The following is a 22,966-nucleotide window of genomic DNA, read 5'->3' as shown; positions in this document are numbered from 1 at the left end:
GCGGGCCGGGTTGCCGGGTGGAGAGGAGCAAGGGGCAAGGGCCCCGCCCACAGGGCACTCCGGCAGGACCCGGACCAAAGGGTCCTTCATGTCAGGGCCACCCGCATCTGCCCGTCCTGGGTGCCTGCGGGCAGGTGGTGGTGGTGGGGGGGGCGGGGCCTACTTGGGCGGGGCGGGCAGGATGGTCTGGTAGTTGTAGTGCTGCTGCTGCTGCTGATTGAGGATCTGGAGCTGCAGGAAGAGCTGCTGCTGCTGCAGGATCCTGGCGTAGGAGGAGTCCATGGGGGGCACCCCCTTGTCCTGCTTCTGGTCCGGGGGGATGTACTGGTGATACTTGAGCTTCTTCACCTTCGGCTTCAGCTCCTTGGCCTTCTTGCTGCGCTGCGACTTCTCACTGGCAGACTTGGGTTGGCTTTGCTGCGGGCACGGGAGACAGAGGGCGCCGTCAGGGGCAGCCGAGCGGCTTCTGGAAAGGCCCCGCCGCCCACCCCGCCCTGTCCACGCTCCCTGCCGGATGGCACCCCTCCCAAATCAGAGGCCTCCTCAGTGCCCAGGACTGTCCAGGGAGGGGGCGGGGGCTGATGGGGGTGGGGCTCGTGACTTGCTCTGCTCTTAAAAGAGCTTCTAGCCCAGTGCACAGGCCAGGCAGCCTCCCTGTGACCCAGAGCCCAGAGTGAACGGGACGACGAGGTGAAAAGAGCTGTTCTACGGAGCTCGCGCAGCCCACACCAGGTGCTTTACAAAAACCGCATCACACAGACCTGCAAAAACCCTGCCTCCCCAGGAAGCGGCCCGTCTGCTTGAAAGGGAGGGAAGAGGCTCGGGGAAGCCCCGCGCTCGAGGCAGCACAGGGACTGGGATCCAAACCCGGGGCTCCCGAAGCTCACGTTCATTCACGACGGGGCGGCCGGCACACAGGGAGGCCGTCTCCCGGGTGAGGAGGGTGGAGGGGGTGTGGGCAAGAGCGAGCAGGGCGCTGTGCGCTGGGGAAGGAGCGAGGAGGGCCTCGCGGCTCCTGAGCAGAGAACGGCAGGTGGAAGGGTGGAGACTCGATGCGGGGCTCAGCTGGGGTCTGACCAGGGCGCCGTGGGCACTGACGGGATGTGGAAGGAGGTGACCGACTGTCCCGAGGCAGAAGGGACAACAGAGCATGTGGCAGCCAAGCAGCTACAAGGTCACGGTTTTGAGCTTCGGCAATAGCACGTGACAACGGTGGCCCCTTCGCAGAAGTCGGGAAGAGGTGGCGGTTGGCCAGGGTAGGGAGAGCTGGGGAGAAGGCGCGGGGCTGCTGGGACTGGAGAGCACCCGAGAGGAGGGAGGGGGGGTCCACTGAGAGGCCGCGGCAAGGCTGAGGGCACGAGAACGAGGCCGAGGGCAGCCCGGGAGCACCCCACTGAAAGGGAAGAAGACGGGGAGCCCAGGGAAAGCCCCCAGAGAGAGGAGCGCGACCTGAGGCAGGTCTGAGGCAGCTCGGGGCTCAGCTTGGAGGAGAGTTCGTGGCGGGGCTGGGGAGCTGGGACAGAGGTCGAGGCACTACCGGGAAAGAGGAAGTTGGATAAACAGACATACACTGTTCTCGCAAACGGGGAGTGGGCAAAGGAAGGCACCAGTCCTGTGACGAGGAGCAGGTCTGAGGGAGGAATTTGGGGGGAAAACCTCAGACATCTGTGGCCAATCAGGAATAGACCGCAGAGGCAAGGGAGGTGCCGGCTGCTGGGGGAGCGGCCGGGAGCCAGCAGGGCGGTAGGGCACCACTGACCGGGACGAGCAGGCCTGGGGCGGAGACCCCGCCAACCACCTGGGAGCGCCTGGAGGCACAGGAAGGCTTCGCTAAGGCTGTGAGCCGCAGGAGAGGAACGTGGGCCGCCAGAGGCTCCAGGCCAGGGCCAGGGCCTGTGTGGCGGGACTGGAGAATCAGTCAAGATGGGAAGCAAGCCGGGCGGGAAGAAAGGGCACCTGCCCAGCAGGCGTGGAGCACAGGCTGGAGGGCGGCAGTCAGGGCCAAGGTCCCAGAGGCCGAGGGAGGAAGCTTGGCCGGGCGGGGAGGACCGGACACCGGCTCTTGGTGCTGCTGAACTTAACATCAGCGTCCAGCACCGTGTTCCCATACAAAGGTCCCCATGGGCGTCTCGTGGGGTTGACGGTAAATGCTGTCCCTTCAGGTATCTTAGGTCAGGCCTTGGAGGAAGAGAGTGACAACAAACACCCGGCACGGCCGGCTGGGTGACCTCAGGCCCGTCACCTCACTTCTCGGTTCTGTCATGGCCTCACGAGGCTGTGAGTGGACAGAGGGGACATGTGGGCGTGTCTTCCTGCGGCGGGCAGGAGTGAGAGCCCGGCCCACTGTGCTCAGTGAGCGGTGGCGGTGGCTGTGACGGCCAGCGTGCGTGAAGGGAACAGGAGATCTCCCAGAGCACTGCGGTGACCTCGGCTGGTCCCCGACCAGGAGGAGAAGAGAGCCAGCCCCACTCCCCACACGGGGACGGAGTCAACGGCAGGGCTCAGAGGGGCACGGGGAGGAGAGGGTGGTCAGCTAGAGGTCTGCACCTTAATGAGCGTGGGGAGGGGCTTGGCGGTGGCGACCGTGGTTCCGTTGGCGAGGATGGGCAGCGGCGGAGGCTGCTCCGCCAGGAAGACTGTTTCTGCAGACTCTGGGCCCACGGGGAGTTGAGACAAGACCTGGGAGAGAAGAGGGGAAGTGAGGACACGCCCACCCCTTCTCGTGGCCCCAGAAGCTGCGCCATCTCCAGGCTTCAGCCGGTGGTGTGTCCCTGTCCTGCCCGGCCCAGAGGTGGGTGGCTGTCACCCCCTCGGACGCCATCACTGTTAGGGGGCAAATGACGGGCAAAGACGAGAGGGATGAAAAGAACAGCCTCCAGGGTGGCAAGGGGAGAGGGAACTAGAAAAGGGGAAGACAGAGGGTGGTGAAATATCATGGAACTGAACGCACTCAGGAGAAGCGGCTGTTCTGAACGAGCGGACATGGGGCAGCAGGGAGGCGTCTGCATCTACCTGCAAGGCTGCCCAGCCGGCGTCCTCCACCAGCGCCACCGCCGCACCTCCTGGCTTCCCCGTCCCACCTGGCCAAGCGAGGGACCTCCTCCTGGGCCGCTCCAGTAGCTCTGGGGCCCTTGAGCAGGGGAAGCACCTGGAGCGGACAAGCTCACCTGAGCGGGGGACACAGAGGCGGCACTGGGCAGCGGCTCGCTGACTCGGGCTTCCAGGGGTGACGGCACCGACTGGGACTCATGGCTGGCAGGCTGCTCAGGAGATAAGGCGTCGCTGCTGTCCTCATCGAAGGAGGAGCTGTCTGCTACTTTCGGGTAGTTCACCTGGCCCACTGGAAGCCAAGGCCAGGGTGAGACGGGAAGAGGCTGTCCCAGCGAGGCGCCTGCCCCGCGGCCCCGCGGCCCCAGCAAGCAGCGGGAGGAGGCGGCCAGCAGCCGACCTGCCTCCTGTGTCCGAAAGAGCTCAAGGAAAGCTTGTCATCACGACCCCGAAACAAAGGCCAGGAAGAGTCAGTCCCACCAGGCCATCAAAGCACTCCCCTTGGTGGGGAAAGGCCTGATTGCTAACCCCTTGCTTTTAACTCCACCCTGCGTTCAGTCTTCCAAGTCAGGGTCTGCCCTCCAGCCCCACAGCCTGCCACTTCCTCCACCTCCACTGCTTCCCTGCTGTTGAAGGCACTTTACTCCCATCCTGTGGCTGCACAAAACTCTCCTCTTCTCCCAGAGGCTCATGGACCCTGCGAGCAGGGACGGAAGGAGTTTGGGTAACAGCTATGCAGGTGCAGCTTCTCCCTGGGCTGCCCGACTCCCCAAAGACCAGGAGGAACAGACAAAAGAGCCTCCTGGAGAAGGGCCGCCTGCTTGCACAGGTGAAGCAGATCAGTGGAAGGACAGCGACCTCCCTTCAGCAGCCAGTGACTGCCAGAGACCCACGTCCTGGGGGCAGGCCTGCGCTCCTGGGCAGGGACCAGGCCAGGTGGGAGAGGCGGGAGAAGCGGGGACCCGGCGTGGGAATCCCAGATGTAGAGGGAAGGAAAGAAGGGGACGGGGCAGGCAGGGTATTTCAAAAGACTCCTGTCACAACCCCGCCGCCAGCACGGTCAGGGGAGAAGTTCTGCACCGGCACTGTCCACACGGGGAAAGAGGCAGTGGTGCAGAGGTGAGCCGGCGGCCATGCCGGGGACGCTGCCGCGGCGGGAAGACCACAGATGAGGAACAGGAGCAAGCCTGGAACTCTCCCAGCAGACCCTCCCCCACTCCAGGGCCGTGACCCGAGGCCCTCTGCCCCTGGGACCCGGCAGGACGCCCCTGAGCTTGTCCCCCACCCCCTCACCCGCCCTCCCAGGGGCCCGCAAGGAGTGCGGAGGGGACGCAGCTCACTGACAGTGGGCCCTCCTCGCCGGTCACGCTAGGTCGAGGTGCCCTCCCATGGCCTCTTGCTCCCAGAGAGGGGACCTGCCACGGCACAGCAGCCACAGGACAATGGGACTCAGGACGGAGGAGCTGCGGGTCCACCCCCGCCTCAGCCTGGCCTGAGGAAGCTGCTGGCCACGCCGCAGCGGCCCCAGGGCCGGTCAGGCCAGGTCACTGCGGGGCCCACCCCTGTCTCCCGCAGCCAGGGCGGCCCGGATGGGGTCCTGCCCGGCAGGAGTTCACGGGCCAGGCACCCTGGAGCCCAGCCGCTGCTCTGCTGGCGGGAAACGTGGATGCTGAGGGGAGGCCGGGCATGACTCCGACGATCAGCTGGCGGCGCGTGTGTGAGCAGATGGCCGCGGGTGGGTGCGCGGTGGAGTCAGGGAGGCGGAGGCCGTCTGCGAAGCCCCTCCCATCCCGGCGCGCACCCAGCTCTGCCTCCCCCTCCATCCCCCGCCTCCTCGGCCTCTCCTCTGACTCCTTCCTCTCAGCCCTAAACATCCTCCTTGACCACTGTCTCCCTCTCTCTCCTCTCCACTCTCCTCCTGAACAGATGGACCACGTTTGCCGTCACCACTGCCTCGCCTCCTGCTCACTCCTTGACCTGCACACTCACTGCCGGCGAGTGCTCCTTTCTCCCCAGCCGCCAGTGACGACCTCGTTCCAAACTAAGCTACTTCCCAGGCCTCAGACGAGCCGTATTCCGCCAGGGCTCCAGGCCACACTGCCCACGCCGTCCCCTCTGCCTGCGATGTCCCTCTGCACCCTCTCTACTTGGCAAACTGACTCAGTCTCCAGGTGGGCCCCAAACGTGCCGTCAGCCCCACCGCCGTCCGCGTCCCTGAGAGACGCCCGTCTCGGATGGGCTCTCGCTGCCCCTGCCACACACCTGCCGTCCTACACTGGCCACGACAGAGCCGCCAGCTGGTCTGTAACGAACGTCACTGCCAACGGCAGCAGCCCTTCCCCGAGTCTCCCCGGGCGCCCAGCACTGTGCCGGGCCCTTCACAGCCACCATCACCTGGGCGCCTGCCAACCGTCCCGAACAGCAGGTGACTTGGCTACGACGTCACAGGGCCCTGGTCTTTCTAACTAAGTGGCGCCACGCGTGCCTGGGAGCTCGACTCAGCAATCACTTGTGCACGCGGCAGCCTTCCCCGTCAGGCTGAGCTCTCTGAGGGCAGCAGCGGCACGTTCCGTTCGTCTCTGTAACGGCAGGACTCACACAGGCCTGGCGCGTGGCTGACTCCCCGCAAACATCTACCCGATCTGGGCCGGCTGCAGAGTCCAGAACTGACCTTGGCCCAAACGCTGCCGTGGAATCTGCTGAAGATCCGGGTAGGAAAACACTGACGCGAGGTGAAGTGAATGCCAGGGCAAAGCAGGGAATTAAAGGGGAAGAGGGCGGCCGGGGCACGGGCTGCCAGCCTCCAGCTCGGAGCCACCGCCTCTGCGGGTGCAGATGAGGCCCCAGAAACCGGTCTCCTCTGGGCCAGGGCTCAGGCCCAACGTGGCCTGCTTTGGGCCTACTCCTGTGCCCTCCCCTGCCCTGCCCAGAGACCTAGCTCACTTCTACGGCGAGAGCACCTGAGCCTCCTGAAGGCACAGCTGCTTCCCGGGGGCAGGTCTCAGGCCTGCGGCAGCAAAAGAAACATGTCTGTACCAACAGTTACCAAAGTCAGAGGGAATCATGTCTGAACGCCTGAGCATGGCACACGAGGCCCTGCACGTCCTGCACTCTGTGGCCCCCCCCCTCGCATCTTGACACCTGCGTCCAGCTCCACGTGCAGGCTGCTCCTTCCGCTGCATACGCTTTAATTCCCACTCACCCTGCACCCCCATCTGGGCCTCACCTCTTCTGACGCCGATGCCCCCTGTCGGGGCTGGGGTGGGCGGCCCTCCATCTCACTCTCGCCTATTTCCTTGCCTGTATCTGCTCCTGGGCTTGAGCTCCGTAAGGACGAGGGGCTTGGTCTGCCTTGTGGGGCTGTGGTCCTAGCACCTAGCACACTGCTTGGATCAATCGACCTTTACTGAGTGAACTATCTGAGGAGAGTGCCAGGCTCCAAGAAGAGAGCTCACTAATGAAAAGAAACCGCAGGTATAGTTTCAAGGTCCCAGCGTCTCCACGTGCTCACGTGAACACACCAACCCCGACATCTATCTACCTTCTCCGGGAAAGAGGGACAAGCCCCTGCGCTCACAGAGGTGGGAAGTGGCCAGAGGCCTCTCTGTCACTGACGTAGTTACTTTGGCACGGCGCTGATCTGTGAGGCCACTGGCGCTGTCCCAGGCTCATAGGACCAGTTTATCAGGCTCTCATACTCTGTACCTCGGCTCCCCCAAGGCTAAGCAGGCAGTCAGGGAGCAAGCGGTCCAGAGCCCATTCCCTCTGCGCCCCGCCTGCAAGTCCACACGTGGTGGCCGGGCCTCCTCACCAATGATGGCTTCCTTCAGGCTAGACTCCACAGGCAGGATATTCTTCTCCACCAGCTCCATGGGGCCAGGCCTCTGCGCAATCTTCTCGTTGAGGTCATCGGCCAGCCTGGCTCTTTTCAGCTTCAGCTGCTTGGCCTGCAGGGAAGGCTCGGCCGAGGTCTCTGCCCATGGGAGAGAATGGAGTGCAGGAGGATATAGGAATGAGCTGGTTCTGCCCTGGGAACTCCAGAGCAGCTCCCCTTCCCTCTGGGGAAGGAGTAGAGACCATGAGAATGCAAATCATGTCCCAGGCAGAGTACGTTGGCCTGGCTTGAAGTTTCACAAGGATAGAAGAAGGGGGCCCCGCTGTGGACAGTGTGTGGTCACACGCAACAATGGTCCCTAGGCACAGGCCGGCCCAGACGACTCCCTGAGGTGGAGCCAGAGCTGAAAGGGCACCAGGCAATGGGTGGTGTCTCCTCTCCCTCAAGCTCGCTGCGTTATGGGGCCAATTCGCCTCCCTGCTCTGGGCCTCAGTGTCTTCCTCTGCGAAGTGTGGGGTTCAGTCTAGGAAAGTCTTCTTCCAACCCCAGAGTGGTTTCAAAACCAAACAAAAAATGAACAGACTCAAGCCAAAACCTTTCCTTCCCTAGAATGAGGAAACAAGTGTGTGTGGGCAGGTGGAGTACATCTGGGATGATCCTGCTTGTACTTCACAGGTGCTCCTGTAAATACTGAGTGAGTGAATGAATGGATGGATGGATAGATGAATGAATGAATGAAAACAGAAAGTAAACACATTTAAAAACAGAGTTGGAGGAAAGGATTTCATAACGAGGTTTTATGAGATCCAGGGCCACCACATGGCCATAGAAAAAGGAAAGCCACCCCAAGAGAATGTGACTGTGCTTCTTTGGGAATTCCCAAAAACCAGTGGTGGTGCCCACAGCACTGCCGTTTTACTGCGTTAAGGCTCTGGCTTACACTGTCAACAGAAATGGGAGTGATGAAAAAGAGGGAAGACGAAACGTGGGTGGTGCAGGGGTGAAAACAGTGAGAACGAGGGTTTAGATGAAGAAGCATTTCCAATCTAACACACCTTCCAAAATGTGCATCCTGACCAGCTCCGATCTCTCCGGCCGGGAACGAATCTTCCGCTTCAGGTAGTCCTCTGTCTATAGAAAAAACACACCAAGCAGCTCTCAAATCCAGGTCACAAGCTTATGGCATGAACAGGACCAAAAAGCAGCCGTGCCTTTAGTGGGTCACCTCTGCAGCCCCCACGACCTCAGCCTGGAGACTGCAGGGTCCTGAGGCCTGAAGGATGTGTCCACTTTCAGCGCACCTGCCAAGGGCATCATCCATCTGTCAAGACCATTTGTCGCTCTGAGGCTGGACTACTAACATATTTTTTAATCTATTACTTTTACTATCATAAAAGTAATATATGTTATGTTCATCAAAGAAAATTCAGAAAATTAGAAAGTAAAACCACAATAAAAATTTTTAATCATCCACCGTTAGTATGTGGGGATATTTGTTTCTAATCATTCTTCCATGCAAAAGATAAGTTTAATTTTGCAAAGCTGTAATCATACTGAATATAATTTTATACCTTATTTCAAAAAACTTGGCATTGCCTGATAGCATGAGCATTTTCCATTCACTCTGAATGGCTGCCAAGTAGAGTACTAATTTTGATACATGGTGTCATAGCTCTAGTTCCTTAAAGTCTCATGTCCTCATTTCTGCACTTCTGAGACAGCAAGCAAATTAAACCATTCCCTCAACAGTCCCAGAGCCAGCCCACTGCCCGGCTCTCACATTATAATGTATATGTGACTCCGGATTTGTCTGACTCTAGAGCCTGTGCTCTTAACCTTTGCACCAGAATTTTACAAACCATAGGTCAAGACCATTAGTGGGTCAGGACCAGCACAGGATAGGGTAGGATAGGACAAGACAGGACAGGACAAGACAAAGTAGGGTAGAGTAGAATTGAATAGAAAATAAAGTATCAGAGCATACTGCATGCTTGCAGCAAGGTAAAGACTTGCTCCTTGGACTGGCCTTGGTGCTCTGACTGGTCAGCTCTGTGCCAGCCCCAAGGTGGTGCTGAGCTCTCTAGGAGACGGCTCACAGTGGCTGCGGGTTCAGGGTCTATCACCCATCTGCAGTGGGCAGAAGTACTGCCATGGCTGCCAGAGAAGACGGCAGAAGAGGTGTCGTACACTGCAGGTCTTCACAGACAGCAGAGGGAGGCATACGGTACTGATGAAGAAAACACCTGGAGTCCACACACCAAGGTTGAAATCCCAGTAAGCTTGCCACTTACTAGCTGGACAAGTTAGTTAACCTCTCTTAGCTGCATCTATTAAGATAAAGATAATAACACCTAATTCATAAGAGCTGACGTGAACATAAACAAGAAAAGGGTATAATTTCACATATAAAAGAACTCAATAAACTAGTAGCTGTACTCATTAGTTCATATTTACTCCTTGACTTGGCGAAGCAGGCCAGGAAATGGTGCCAAGTCTTAAGACTGGGTTGAGGGCACAGGCGATGGCATTCCTCCTCTCCCTGCTGTGCTCTCTCGTCCTCCCAGCCACTGAAACAGTGCAGCTGGTCACTCCTTTGGTTCCCAGGACCTGTGACCTCATTCTTCCCACTCACTCTAAGAGTTAATCATAATTTTCCTTAGAAATATGTTAAAAATAAAATAAAGACAGAGATAGTAAGATAAGTCTTGGAGGTAAATACTTCAGAGTCTCTGAAAGAGCTGTGGGTCTTAGGGAGCCCCGGCCTATGATCCTCCAGCTGGGGAGGTTCTCTTCCCTTGTCTGTGAAAGGGCTGAGAGGGGGAAGCATGTTCTGGCGACTTCCCCATCTCCGCCCACACTGGGCAGCAGAATATCCCCTGAGGCCCCCGAGGGAACTGAAACTGAGGGGGACAGGGCAACAAGCCAGGTGCTGCAGTGTGAACCTGAGCTCGGAGGGACCCAGCTTCTGCTTCCACGGCCTCAAGTGGACCTTGGCTGCTCAGAGGCACACGGAGACCAGTAAGGTTTCCATGTCCATTCTGGAGAGGTGTGGGCAGTGTGGCCAGACAGAAGGGACCACCACTCAGCAAGCTTTTCCGTGGCTGGTGGTCGTGTCCTAACAGCTACAAAAGGCTAAGTGGAATTAAAGATGGGGAAATACTAGTGGTCTCCAAATCAAAAGAAGGGAGGTGACCATTATATACCCTTGAATGTACTAAAGGAGGAAACTCATTCTGATCATGGCCCGTATCATCACACTGGGAGACGCTGGGGTGGGGATGAAGCAGAAAAGCCAGAGCTTTCTATTTAGAACCGTAAGGCCAGGGCTGACCCTGGAGGCAATGCTAGACTGGAAGGAAGATGACAGCAGCACAACGGGCTTTGAAAATGCTCTTAGGAATCCTTGGGAAGCAAGGTGCCTTACCCTGGCCCGCTCCAAGCTCCTTCTCTGCTCATGAAATGCAGCTGGACTTTTCAAAGCTGTTGGGAGAAGAATCATAAAAGAATTACTTTATAGTGAAGCATCATGTCTACTGCTACAATTTACAGTGGAGAAGGTATCTTAAATTCAAGTTAATTTTAGCAGTACTATTAATATCAGCTGAAGTGAAGAAGAAAACGGCACCTGAGTAAGCACATATCTTTATGGTTCAGCTACCCCATCAAAACAATTCTGGTTACTTTGTTCCTAATGGAAAGAGTCACTGCCTAAGCTTGGGCTCTATAAGGTGCACCCACGGAACGTAACTTTAATATAATCCTTATGGATCAGTCAACTCTCCAAGAATGCCCACTGGGCCTCGCTTTACTCTCGGGGAGACCGGGACACAGAGCAGAGCTGCAAGTTGGGTCCACCCACTTTCCTTCTCCAACCTCATCAGAAATCACAAAGTGACCGAACTGTTTGAATGAGGCAGTTAAACCAAAAAGACATGCATCTACTTGGGTGCCGTTTCCTTCTTCGGTTCAGCTGGTATTAATAGTGCTGCTAAAATTAACTTGAATTTCATCTTGAAGGACTAAAAGAACTTCACCATGATTGTATGGTTAACCTTGGTGCACACAGCCAGCAGCTGACCAGAAGGCTCACTGTATCCCCCATCAGGGACCCGGCTCTATTCTGGGGCTACCATCACATGGCCATAGCTCGCAACTCAGCAAAGCACACCAAGGGTGGGGAGACCAAAGCAGGACCCTCTACAAATGCAGCGCCGTGAAGAGAGTCTGTGTCAAAAACTCAGCAGATAACGAGTTGGGACACCCTGAGGATGAGAGGGGAAAAGGCCTGACTCACTTCAAGTAGGGAACAACAGCAGTAAGAGAGAAATTCGTAAGACCGTGGTCAGTTTCACTTCTGCTGCCCTAGAATTTCAGAGCAGCTGTGAAACTGTGTGTGGAGATAACTTTTGCTGGGCTGCTGGCTGTGGTAGGAGTGCAGGGGTAAGGAGACGCTAAAAGTAGCCAGAGCACAGATATGACCCTAGCCTGCCTGGGCCTTTGCACTTCCTCCCCACATCCCACCCCCAGGGGCTGGGCCTCAGCAGCAACAGTCCCCGAAGAAAGCTCCAAATGTCACTGCAGTACTTCTTTTTTTCTTTAAGTTTTTTTTTTTTTCTAATATTAAAGTAAAAAAGAAACTATCATTTTAAAAGATCAGTTGGAAGTACCCTATCTTCTAACGGCAGGGGGAGTGCTAGATTTAACAAATAATCTCTAAGGAAAACCAGCACAGGCTCCCTCCCCAACCTACCAGAGCATTCCAAAGCACGACCCAGGCCATCCCAGCTCTAATCTGAAGGTCTTGGCATCTCAGTGGGTAAGCAGACAACCCCTGCACCTGCTTCTACTGAGTAAAGCTGGTTCAACTCCAAAATCAGCCTCCAAAAGTCCTGATATGCAGGGTGTGATGGACCAGCAGGGAATGAACACACAACCTTGCTCTAGGAGCGCTGATCACACAGATGAGACAAGAAGCACTAAGAATCAAAGCAAAACTCAGTGTCCGCCCCACCCCACCCCCAGCTGCCTTTCTGCCTTAGTCTTCTCCACGGCTCATCACCGCCTGACACCCTGGATGGTCATACTGCATCTCTCTCTATTTATTGCCAGCCTCCTACCATTACAATAAGCTACTCAGGGCACGGCAGGGTGTTTGCCTACTTCTTTCTGACAGTACCCCCGCCACGGAGAGCACATAAGTCATTCAATGAATTAATGAATATTCTATAAGGAATGGATACAAAGTGTACACTGGTGACAGGAAAACTAGAGGATTCTGTGAGCTCTAAACTTTCATTTGTACAGCCAGAATTAGGCTCTCATCTCGGTTCAAAACTTCACAGAAGTCCCAGATATAAAAGCAAGACATGTGCATGCCTGTCCTGGGTTCTACCAGTTACTGCTGGTGTGACACGGGGAATGACTGCTTTCCAGGTCTCATTTTCTTCTTCCGTAGAGTCAAGTCCGCCCACCTCCCAGAACTCCTGTGACAATCGAAGGAGAGTGAAAGGCTCTGCAGCCAGTGGCGCCCTCACCAACACATTTAGGGTGCTGCTGTCATCACGCGCAGTGATTTGGTTGAATCAGGGCTTAGATTCCCACACGGGCCAGCTAGTTCCTACACCATGGTCACAGACAAGCTGGCTAAACACCAGTCAGCGTGCAACGACCTACACTGGCTATCCTAAGGGGTAAGGCACAGATCCAGCTTCTGGAAAAACAACTCACAAAGTGCAGAATTTCTTGATGGAAGGGGAGTGCAGCATCTTCATGTACAACGAGGCTGCTGCACCATGAGTGGGGATAAGTGACAGGTGAACTGGCTGTACTGTGCGTGACTTCCTGCTTCCATCGAGTTAAGGAAATCTCTGCGTAACAGCGAGGATGCCTACCTTCTGTGGTGGGCACGGTTCTAAATACTTTAAAATGTTACCTAATTGAATACTCCTAATGACTCCATGTGGTGTGTAATATTCCACTGTACAGATGAGGACAGGCTCAGAAAGGGCAGGAAAGGCAGCAAGTGGCAGAATAGGATAATAACCTAATTCTCTCTCACCCTCAAGTCAGAGTTCCTTCCCTCCTCTGGGTTGGTTCCTTAACTTCTTCAAAAAGTGGAGAAGAATGACCCTGTTGGATGGGAGGCAAGGAGGCTTCAATGACCTGCAATGCTCAGGTGTAGGGCTGAGGGCAGGCCATGTGGAAAGGCCAGCTCGACCACAGTACTGAGCACAAACAGGTGTAAGGAAGGCTCAGAAGAGGGGTGAAAAGTGACTGCGGGTACACAAAGCCACGGTTTCAAACCTGGGGCTCACCATGGAGCTTAAGGTGCAGCCTTCAGCACTGACACTAGGAGACGAGCCTGGAGGTGGATGAGAAGCCCAAAGCAGTTCACTAGCTGCTCAGAGCTTGGGCAAAAGAACCAGAAATGAAGACCAAGAAAAGAATTCAAAACAATAATTACTGATCCCAAAAGACGGTTTCATTTTATAACAACAACATTATAATCTCATTGAATCCTCTTAAAAACCATGAGGTAGGTACCACTATTCCAAATCTATATGTGAGGAAACTAACACTGCAGTAACCTGTGAGGTCACTCACCGAGTGGTGGACCCCAACCCAGGTCCAGCTCTGTCTCTCTTTCCCCCTTTGTGACAAGTGTGTAGGCTTCTATCAGCCCTTGAAGAGCCCACTCACTTTGTGCTGCTCTCTCCCCACGTCTAATTCAGCTCTCTGACAGCAAGTTCAGCGATTTCAAGAGCCACTCCCAACATGTGAAAGGAAGAGGGAGCAATGACCCATCTTGTGCGGGCTTCAGTCAGGACTCCTGGAAGGCGCTTCCCAGGCCCATCTGGGGAAGCCTGGAGCTGGGGCAGCCAGTGCTCTCGGTAGGTCGGGGTTTGGGGTGGAAAGGGCACTCCTATACGTGTCTGGCCAGCTCTGTTAAAAGCTGCAGCCGTGGAGGAGGGTAACCTAGTGAAGAGATTAGGGGTGATAAAGGTAAGCCCTGGGCTTTCTTGATGTAGAAGCAGGTGGCAATGTATAGTAAAAATCACAAGCTTCCACGCTAAGGGAATGAGACACAAGGAAGTACAGCAACGCAGAAAATAATTTAAAAGTTTAGGCCTCTACTAGTTGTGGAAAATCCCCAAAGGCTCGAAGCTAACCCATAAACGTGTGTCTGAGTAGGAGGGCGGCATTCACCTTGGACTCTCACGCCCTCTCTTGCTGCCTTAATGCTTTGCCAGAGGAGCCAGGGCACTGCTCACTCGGAAATTTTATTTTCCCAGAAACTCCTAGAAGGCAGTTTCTGAAAGAGAAGCTCCCCCAAACCAATGCAAACCCAAGAACTCTGCATGTTGTTTATGAGAATATACATTTTTGGTGTCAGAGGGCACCAAAACTTGATCCTCTACTCCCACCCTCTGGGAGCTGGTTTCCTGGAACACTTGCACAGCTTTGCGTGAACACAGGGTGGGTGTGCAAACACGTGCTGAATGGAAAAATAACCAAGCCCCCCACGGAAATCAAATGAACACAAGTGGCTAAGAGGTGTGGTGCTCTTAGTCAACAGTTTCGGTGCCAGAAGTGGGCCCCGCCCCTGGCTGGCTCTAACCCCCGATTAACACTCTGTTCCCTCTCTCCAGCGTCCATCTTCTTTCTCCCCTTACACATTTGCTACCTTAATTAAGTGAGGTAATTTGTGAACTAAAAAGACAAAAGCTGTTTCAATTTCCTTTTTCAAAACGCACTGCCATCCACTTCCAGGGGGAGTTCGGTGCTGTGCTGGGTGTGATCTGTTCAGACGGAGCGCTGTGATCTGATCTAGCACCGAAGCGCGAACATAAGGAGCCTTAAAAACCAACCTGGCAGGACCTCCCTGGTGGCGCAGCGGTTAAGAATCCGCCTGCCAACGCAGGGGACACGGGTTTGAGCCCTGGTCCGGGAAGATCCCACATGCCGCGGACCAACTAAGCCCGTGCGCCGCAACTACTGAGCCTGCGCTCTAGAGCCCGTGCTCCACAACTAGAGAAAGCCTGCGCGTGGCAACAAAGACCCAAGGCAGCCAATAAATAAATAAATAAATAAAAAGAGAGTAACTTAAAAAAAAACAACCAACCTAGCACATGAATGTAGCGCTTTCCCATCACCAGCCCCAGATTTAGTTCAACATGTAGGCAAGTGAAAGCCTCCTAGGAGCCACAAAGCAGTTCTGGAAATGCATCTCAGCGAGAAGGACAGCAACAAACCCCAGATATTCATTTTCTCATCATTATCATTAAGGAATATTTATTAGGTGCCTGGGTCTGAATGTCACTTTATTAGGTGCTGACATAGTAAAAATGATCGCTCCCATACTATGCTAGAAGTAAGCTCACTGCCAATTCTGTATTCAGAGGAACTCAAAGGCTATAAACACAGGACAGCTAACAGAGATCAAGACTGCCATGGGCTAAGGAGCCCTTCTTCCAGGCAAGCCTGCTGGATTTCTCTGTTCACTGTGGAAGCAGCAGGCATACGCACAGTGCATCAGTGGGGGCTGCGTCTGCGTGTGGTAACAAACATACTTAACAACTCAGGTGGGAAATCAGAACTACGTCCATTCATCCATCTATCTAATAAATACTTCTTAAGCAACTACTGTGCTAGTTACTGAGGACAAGGATGTACAGGATGGAGTCCCAGCCCTCAAAGGCAGCTCAGGGTCTGGTCAGGGAAAAAGACAAATAATCACAATACAAAATGGAAGCGGGCTTCCCTGGTGGCGCAGTGGTTGAGAATCTGCCTGCCAATGCAGGGGACACGGGTTCGAGCCCTGGTCTGGGAAGATCCCACATGCCGTGGAGCAACTGGGCCCGTGAGCCACAATTACTGAGCCTGCGCGTCTGGAGCCTGTGCTCCGCAACAAGCGAGGTCGTGATGGTGAGAGGCCCGCGCACCGCGATGAAGAGTGGTCCCCACTTGCCGCAACTAGAGAAAGCCCTCGCACAGAAACGAAGACTCAACACAGCCATAAATAAATAAATAAAAGAACGTGAATTTCTAAAAAAAAAAAGATGGAAGCATAGTTGTAGAGGTAATTTAAAGTGCTACGTAAGACAGAAGAGGCAAAATTCTGCCTGAGGAAAGAGTGTGTGAACCGTATGGGTAGATTTTACAGAGAAAACCCAAATGAATGGGATAGAAACACCACAGGCAGACAAAGAAGGTCATCTAAGAGCGTGACAAGTTCAAGGGACTACAAGTGGTCTGATGTGGTGGGACCAGGGTGTTCACGTGGGGATCATGAGGCTTGGGGGGGGGGCGGGGGGCAGGGCCTGCATCTGGGGAGCCGGGGAAGACACTTTTCTCTGTTCTTCCCACTAAGTACAACTAAACACTCTGGACCTTACATAAGTAGGTTCTGAAAGGTGGAGGGAAGGTGGCAGACTGGCTAGGGACCTTGGAACCCAAAGAATGACACAGTGGCGAGTCCCCCGAGTTTCCTTTTTGCCTCTTACATCCCAGACTTGGAGCTGAAGAAGCTGGCAACCTGGAAATGCCAATGGAAGCGGACAAAAAAGCCCCAACAAAACCTACTCTCGCTAGCCACAGGACCAGGAAAAGGGCAGCCTAGCAAGAGAAAAAACTTAAGACAGTAATCATTCTACTCCAGCCAGACAGCACGGTGAAAGCCCCACCCCTAACAGGAAAGGCCAAGTGGGAGTCTAGACTTTCACCCTTACAAGGCTGTAATGAAGCACCCCAACACCCCTGCCAGGTGGTGTCAAAGAAGGCCAAGTAGGAAGCTGCCCCCAATCCAAGGAATAAGTGGAGACCAAGTGCGGAGCCTGGACTTACACCCCCTCTAGCAGTAAGGAGATTCCCCCCTCCCCCCGCTGAGGTGGTGTCACGGGGAGGACTGGTGAGGTGTCAGGACTTTCACCATTACAAGGTAACCTCCACCCACAAAAAAGTTTAACGTCGTGTCATCCAAGCCCTGGAAGGAGAGGAAAAAGATGGGTTGGAAAAGTACTTAAAACTTCCCAAATTTGGCAAGAGACAGAAGTCTTCAGAGATTGAAGAAGCTGAGCAAACCCCAAACAAGTTAAACCCAAAGCAGTTCACCCCAGGATACATCAGAATTAGACTTCTGAAAACTAAAAACACAGAAAAAAACTTGAAAGCAGCCAGAGGAAAAACAATTTGAATGGCAGCAGATTTCTCATCAGAAACCATGGAGGCCAGAGTGGTCTGTAACTACCACATTACCCAGGCGAGTGACATGATCAGAACTACACGGAGGGGTGGGGAGTAATTTCTAACTTGATGTTTTATGTTAAAAAATTAAATGAAGATGTGGCACATATATACAATGGAATATTACTCAGCCATAAAAAGGAACGAAATTGAGTTATTTGTAGTGAGGTGGATGGACCTAGAGTCTGTCATACAGAGTGAAGTAAGTCAGAAAGAGAAAAACCAATACCATATGCTAACACATATATATGGAATCTAAAACAACAACAACAAAAAAGGTCATGATGAACCTAGAGACAGGACAGGAATAAAGACGCAGGCCTACTAGAGAATGGACTTGAGGACACGGGGAGGGGGAAGGGTAAGCTGGGACAAAGTGAGAGAGTGTCATGGACATGTATACACTACCAAATGTAAAATAGATAGCTAGTGGGAAGCGGCCACATAGCACAGGGAGATCAGCTCGGTGCTTTGTGACCACCTAGAGGGGTGGGATAGGGATGGTGGGAGGGAGGGAGATGTAAAAGGGAAGAGATATGGGGATATATGTATATGTATACCTGATTCACTTTGTTATAAAACAGAAACTAACACACCATTGTAAAACAATTATACTCCAATAAAGATGTTAAAAAAAAATTAAATGAGCAGAAACATACCTGGTAATTGGTATGTATTCCTTTCACCACTCATGTCTGCACTCACATGCTCCCCCCTCTTCCCTGCACCCCCTTTTAATTTTGAATTTTTTTTGAAACCTACAAAAACACTGAAAGAGCAAGTAATAAATGACCCTATAACTCTGACCTAGATTCACCAGTTACCTTTTAGCCGTATTTGCTTTCTCTCTCTCCCGTGCGCACGTGCATGTGCACACGATTTTGTTTGTTTATTTAATCACTTGGAAGTGAGCTGCAGACACAGTTGTCCCTTGGTATCTGCAGGTGATTGGCTCCTGGATGCCCCACGGACACCAAAATCCTGTATAAGGATGCTCAAGTTCCTTATACAAAATGGTGTAGCATTTGCATATAACCTACGCACATTCTCCCATATACTTTAAATCGTCTCTAGAATATTTATAATCCCTAATACAATGTGATTGCTATGTAAATAATTTCCAGTGCACGGCAACTCCAAGTTTTGCTTTTGGGAACTTTCTGGAATTTTTTTTCCCAAATATTTTCAATCTGCGGTTGGTTGAATCCACATATTTGGAACCTGTGGATACGAAACCTGCAGATACAGAGGGATGACTATCAATCACAACATTTCATCCCTAAATTCTTCAATGTGCATTTCCTAAGAATAAAGACATTCTCTTATCTAACTATAATATCTTTATCACACCTCAGAAAATTAATATTAATCCAATAATATAATCGAATTTGCAGTCCATGTTTGAATTTCCTGAATTGCCCGTCAAATGTCTTTTATAGCGGTTTGGATTTTCCCCTTTAATCCAAGATGTAATCAAGAATCATGCACTACATTTCATAGTTGTCTCCTCGGTCACATTTTGAAACAGTACTCTTGCCTTCTGCACTTCTCCTGACACTGACTGAAGTATACAAACCAGCTTGTCTTGTGGAAAGAATGTCCTATATTCTGAATTTGGCTGTTTCCTCGTGATTAGATTTAGGTTAAACTTCGGTGGCAGGAAGACTACATAGCTGACGTGCACTTCTTAACATCAGGAGGCGCACACAGTGCCATGCTGCCCGGCCACTGACAGCGCTGAGGTGTGAAAGGCGACAGCAGGTCTCTCCATCCCAAAGGTAGCATTTCCCCCTTCGTAATTAATACATAGTCTGTGGGGTAACATTTTGAGGCCTTGTGAAAATCCTGTTCCCTAAGCACTACTTACCTAATGGTTTTAGCATCTATTGATGATACCTGCCTGAAATCAAGTATTACATTGGGAACTGCAAAATAGTAAGAATTGCATTTTTACAAGATCACTCTAGTAGAGATCAAGAGGCCATTTAGAAGAATAAAATGGAGCGACCGGGTAAATGGTCGTGCCATTAACACTCCCAGAGAGGGGATACAGAAGGAGTAAGCCTGGGACAGGGTGGGAGAGATGGTGTTTAGTTTGGGACATGCTGAATATGAGCTGATTGTGTGACATCCTATCAAGAGATGTGCAAGTGGTACGTGTGTGTACTTGCATGTGTGTGTCTATATGTACATATGCTTATATGTGTACGTGTGTGCATACGGCATCATATAGGGATAATGTGATATGTTATGCTGAGACAGAAGAAAATTCTTCCCAGGATGAATCTTAAGAGACTCTCAGAATTTAACCATAGGTGACGGAGAGAGCCCAGCAAAAGAAACTGAGAAGGCTCACGGGGGTGGGAGAAGGCTATAAAGATATAGAGACTCGGCTTCAAGAAAAAGGGTGTAGGTAGAAAGAGAGAGATGTTAATAGTGGACAGGTCAGACAAAATATGGCTTGCAAAGTTTCCAGAGGATTACTCATACTTAGGACACAGCCAGAGGTCTCGGAGCTATGCCAGTGAGTTGGTGGAGATGGGGACTAATCACAAGAGGCAGAGGAGTAACAGTGAGGGTGGGGTCCAGAGGTGTGTGTCCCCTAAGGGGTTAAGACCGCTAACTGTTGATTACTCACTCCCAACAAGTATTAATTGAGAGCCCACATGTCTGTTGGTGCTGGGATATCCTTGTTCTTCTCTAGTGAAGAATGATGCATCAGACAAATAAACACCTAACACAGTAGGAGGTGGTACATGCTCTGAAGAAATATAAAGCAGGGTACGGGCGATAGAGGGTGATAGGGCAGGATTTTATACGCAGTGGTCAGGGAAAGACTTTCTAATGTGATGTTTGAGCCAAGACCTGGAGGAAAGGAACGAGCCCTGCAGGCAAGGAGAACAGCAAGTGCAAAGGCCCTGGGTGGGAACCTGCCTGAGAGGCAGAGGGACCTCAAGCAGGCCAGGCTGGCAGAGCAGAGTGAGCAGAGAAGAGTGGTAGGAGATGCCGTAAGAGGGGGGGCCGCAGAGGGCCCTGCAGGACTTTGGACTTTACCCTGTTCTCAAGTGGAAATAGAGGGAATGAAACGGGGAGAAGAAATAAAGCAGGACTGTGCCTGTCAACCGTGCTGTTGACAAAAAGGCTCCTGAGGGTAACGTAAATAAAGATCTGCTGCAAATGGTTTCCTTGTTTTTCCCCTGCTGTTTGCACAGCATGCTGGGAATTACCTTACTTGAGCTTCTTAGTACCTGCTATTTCCTACACTTTATAAAGGAGAACTGACTTGCCTGGGATCACATCCTAATTAACTGCAGAACGAAGACCAGACTCTGGTTCTTCTGATTCTAAAATTCAGATCTTTTAATTTATGTATATTTCAGCATAAGCCAGGTAGGAGGAGGGGTGGGAGTGGGTCAGAGAAAAGATACTTCTCTGATCAAGCATCTTTAAAAAAAAAAATTGATAGTTACAAAAAAATAACAGTGATTTTAATCTGATCTTTTACATTTTGCTTTCTTCTCCTGGCTATTCCTCCGGAAAGAAATGCTGCCTTGTCATTTGCTCTAATACTGGCAATGGGATAGAAGGGAGGACTTCAGATATAACCTCAGGAAACGTCAAGGGGCACACATTTTCCCATCCCTTTTCCCATCAACCCTCTCTCAAAGGGGTCAACATAGCAGAAGAGGGAGTCACCGTATAATCAAACTCCTTCCAAAGTTAACTGAGTCTTTTGCCACATCCCGTGGCCCTAGCACAGAAGTTTGTCACACAACTCCAGGCAGTTCATTAACTCTGCCGAACTGACCACAGACATGGTGCAAGGCCATATGAGAGGCAGGCAAGGCAAGCTGTTCCCAGCATTGGAGGCAAGGGGTCACAAGCTGTCTGCACTCAATCATTTTATACGCAGCAGCCTCAACTGTCTTAGAAATTCATCATCAACTCTTGAATCACGTGGATAGGACTATCCTGTACTTCAGAACTCCTGGCGAGAAGAGAGTAACAATATTCTACGCCATCACTAAAAATGTAAAGGGGAATGATGCCAGCAGCCCTGGGTCCAGTGTTTCTCCGAGTGCGGTTCCAGAACCACACTTGCATTCGAAAGTCTCTGGAGGGCAAGAATCTCTATGTAATGCAGATTCCAGAGCTTCAAGAATTTCAATCTTTAGTCAGCTCTTCAAGGAGGCTGGTGCCAATAAAATTTGAAAACCATTGTTTCCCTAGTCCAAAAGGCAGGGGAAAGGTGACACTGCAGATGAGAAAGTAAGAATTTTTATTTGCTCATTCTCCACCACGAGGGGCTAAGTGACTAAAAAGTACACCTAGTAAGGACTTGATAATTTTTCTGAACAGCTAACTCAAAATTGCAACTCTGATGGCTGTGGAGGTGTCCAAATTGTGTACAAATTGGTAGAGTTTAATCTCCTGAGCTCCTTTCGGGATCACTGCTTCGAGGTGCAAAGTATGTACTTTTGAGAGTCAGAGGATCAGGGCTTTTTGCCATCTTCCTCACACCCTGGCAAGGGCCTCATTCAGTGGGATGGATTCCACACCCTGCTGTTCGTATTCGGGCCTGGCAACACACTCAGCGGAAGGCGGCTACAGAAATGTAGTCCTTGGTCTTAGCACACAGCAGGTGAGGAGCACAGAGGTTGGCTGTGTCACTGATGTGTAAGGGTTTACAACAGCATTAGGGGAATGATTTTTCTTGGGATTCCATGTTCAGGCAGAGGAGGAGCCCTTAACCTGGGGCACACTACACCAGCTTTAGAGTATCTATGAATCCCTGGAAACTGTGTGCTGAACTTTGGGTACTTGCTTGGGCAACTGTCTAGTGAGAGGATGTGCAAGATTTTCCAAGGAGCATCAGTGGCACACCCACACCCACAAACTCAAGAACCTCTGGGTTAACTAAGCGTTATTAGGACAGAAGTGAAAAGGTGCCCATGGCCTTCAAGCCAGCAGACAGGAGCAGCAACTTGGAAGCAGTTTTAATAGAGGGCTTAAAAATGATGGAGCTACTCTCACATACAACCCCTCCCCACTAACTGTCACCTTTCCCCACCAACTGTAGTTCCTGATCTAACACTGTTTTCAATTTTAATATTTACAAAGTTGAAATTCTGAAAGTACATCAAGCTATCATCATGAAATTCCTCTGTCAATAAGAACCATTAGACCATGACCTTCAGGAATTAGCATGGGGTTCGGAGCCAGAAGACCTGGAGTGGATCTACCTCTGTCTTTTAGTGGTGCTGTGACCTTGGGCAAGTCACATGACCCCTCTGAGCCTCAGTATTCTCATTGGCAAAATGGCAATTATACAATTTGCCGTGATGACTCCTAGCATTAAAGTGAAAGTGCTCTGCCATCTGCTAGAAGCTCTGGTTAATAAGCTTTTGGCACTGTTACTGTTTTAACTTTTTTTTCTGTGCCATCCTCCTTCTGAAGAGAACAGCGTGGGTGTGGAGTCAAATGCTGAGAGCTAACTGGGGTTGACTTCCATTTTTTGTCTTTCTGTTTTTATCTGTTATACCAAAATGCCTGCAAAAATAACCTGCAATGTTGACCATTAACCAAAGAGTTGTGTCAACAGTCCAGGGACTGGCCATGACAATGAAAACCAGAACTAAGTTCATGTGAATCAAAGAAAGAGCTTGGGTGATGGGGTATGGGGAAGGGATCATGCACTCTGGGGCAAGCACGGGTCCAAACTGACAGGCAGAAAACGTGCTTCATCCATATCCTGTTTTGGCACTTGGGCTGTCACCCCCAACCCAAACCATCAGGGAAGCCAACTACCAGGAATGAATGTTAAAAATGGAGACCCAAGGA

At 52.1% G+C, this 22,966-nt stretch overlaps 1 protein-coding gene across 8 annotated transcripts in view; it reads right to left on the bottom strand.

The window, feature by feature from the left end:
* Positions 1 to 22,966, bottom strand: part of MRTFA (myocardin related transcription factor A) — a 126,949-nt gene that overhangs the window by 8,144 nt on the left and 95,839 nt on the right. For all 8 annotated transcript variants that reach the window (XM_057556746.1, XM_057556742.1, XM_057556744.1 and 5 more), the window contains 6 exons: positions 10,308 to 10,363; positions 7,939 to 8,014; positions 6,860 to 7,021; positions 3,168 to 3,340; positions 2,548 to 2,679; positions 164 to 417 (listed from right to left, as the gene is read on the bottom strand). In XM_057556746.1, coding sequence (XP_057412729.1) covers positions 164 to 417; positions 2,548 to 2,679; positions 3,168 to 3,340; positions 6,860 to 7,021; positions 7,939 to 8,014; positions 10,308 to 10,363 — 853 coding nt within the window. The remainder of the gene's footprint in view (positions 1 to 163; positions 418 to 2,547; positions 2,680 to 3,167; positions 3,341 to 6,859; positions 7,022 to 7,938; positions 8,015 to 10,307; positions 10,364 to 22,966) is intronic.

This window comes from Balaenoptera acutorostrata, chromosome 11 (assembly GCF_949987535.1).
Source record: "Balaenoptera acutorostrata chromosome 11, mBalAcu1.1, whole genome shotgun sequence".
Lineage (NCBI taxonomy): Eukaryota > Metazoa > Chordata > Mammalia > Artiodactyla > Balaenopteridae > Balaenoptera > Balaenoptera acutorostrata.
Note: the sequence above shows the minus strand (reverse complement) of the source record. Positions and strands in the feature narration are given on the sequence as shown.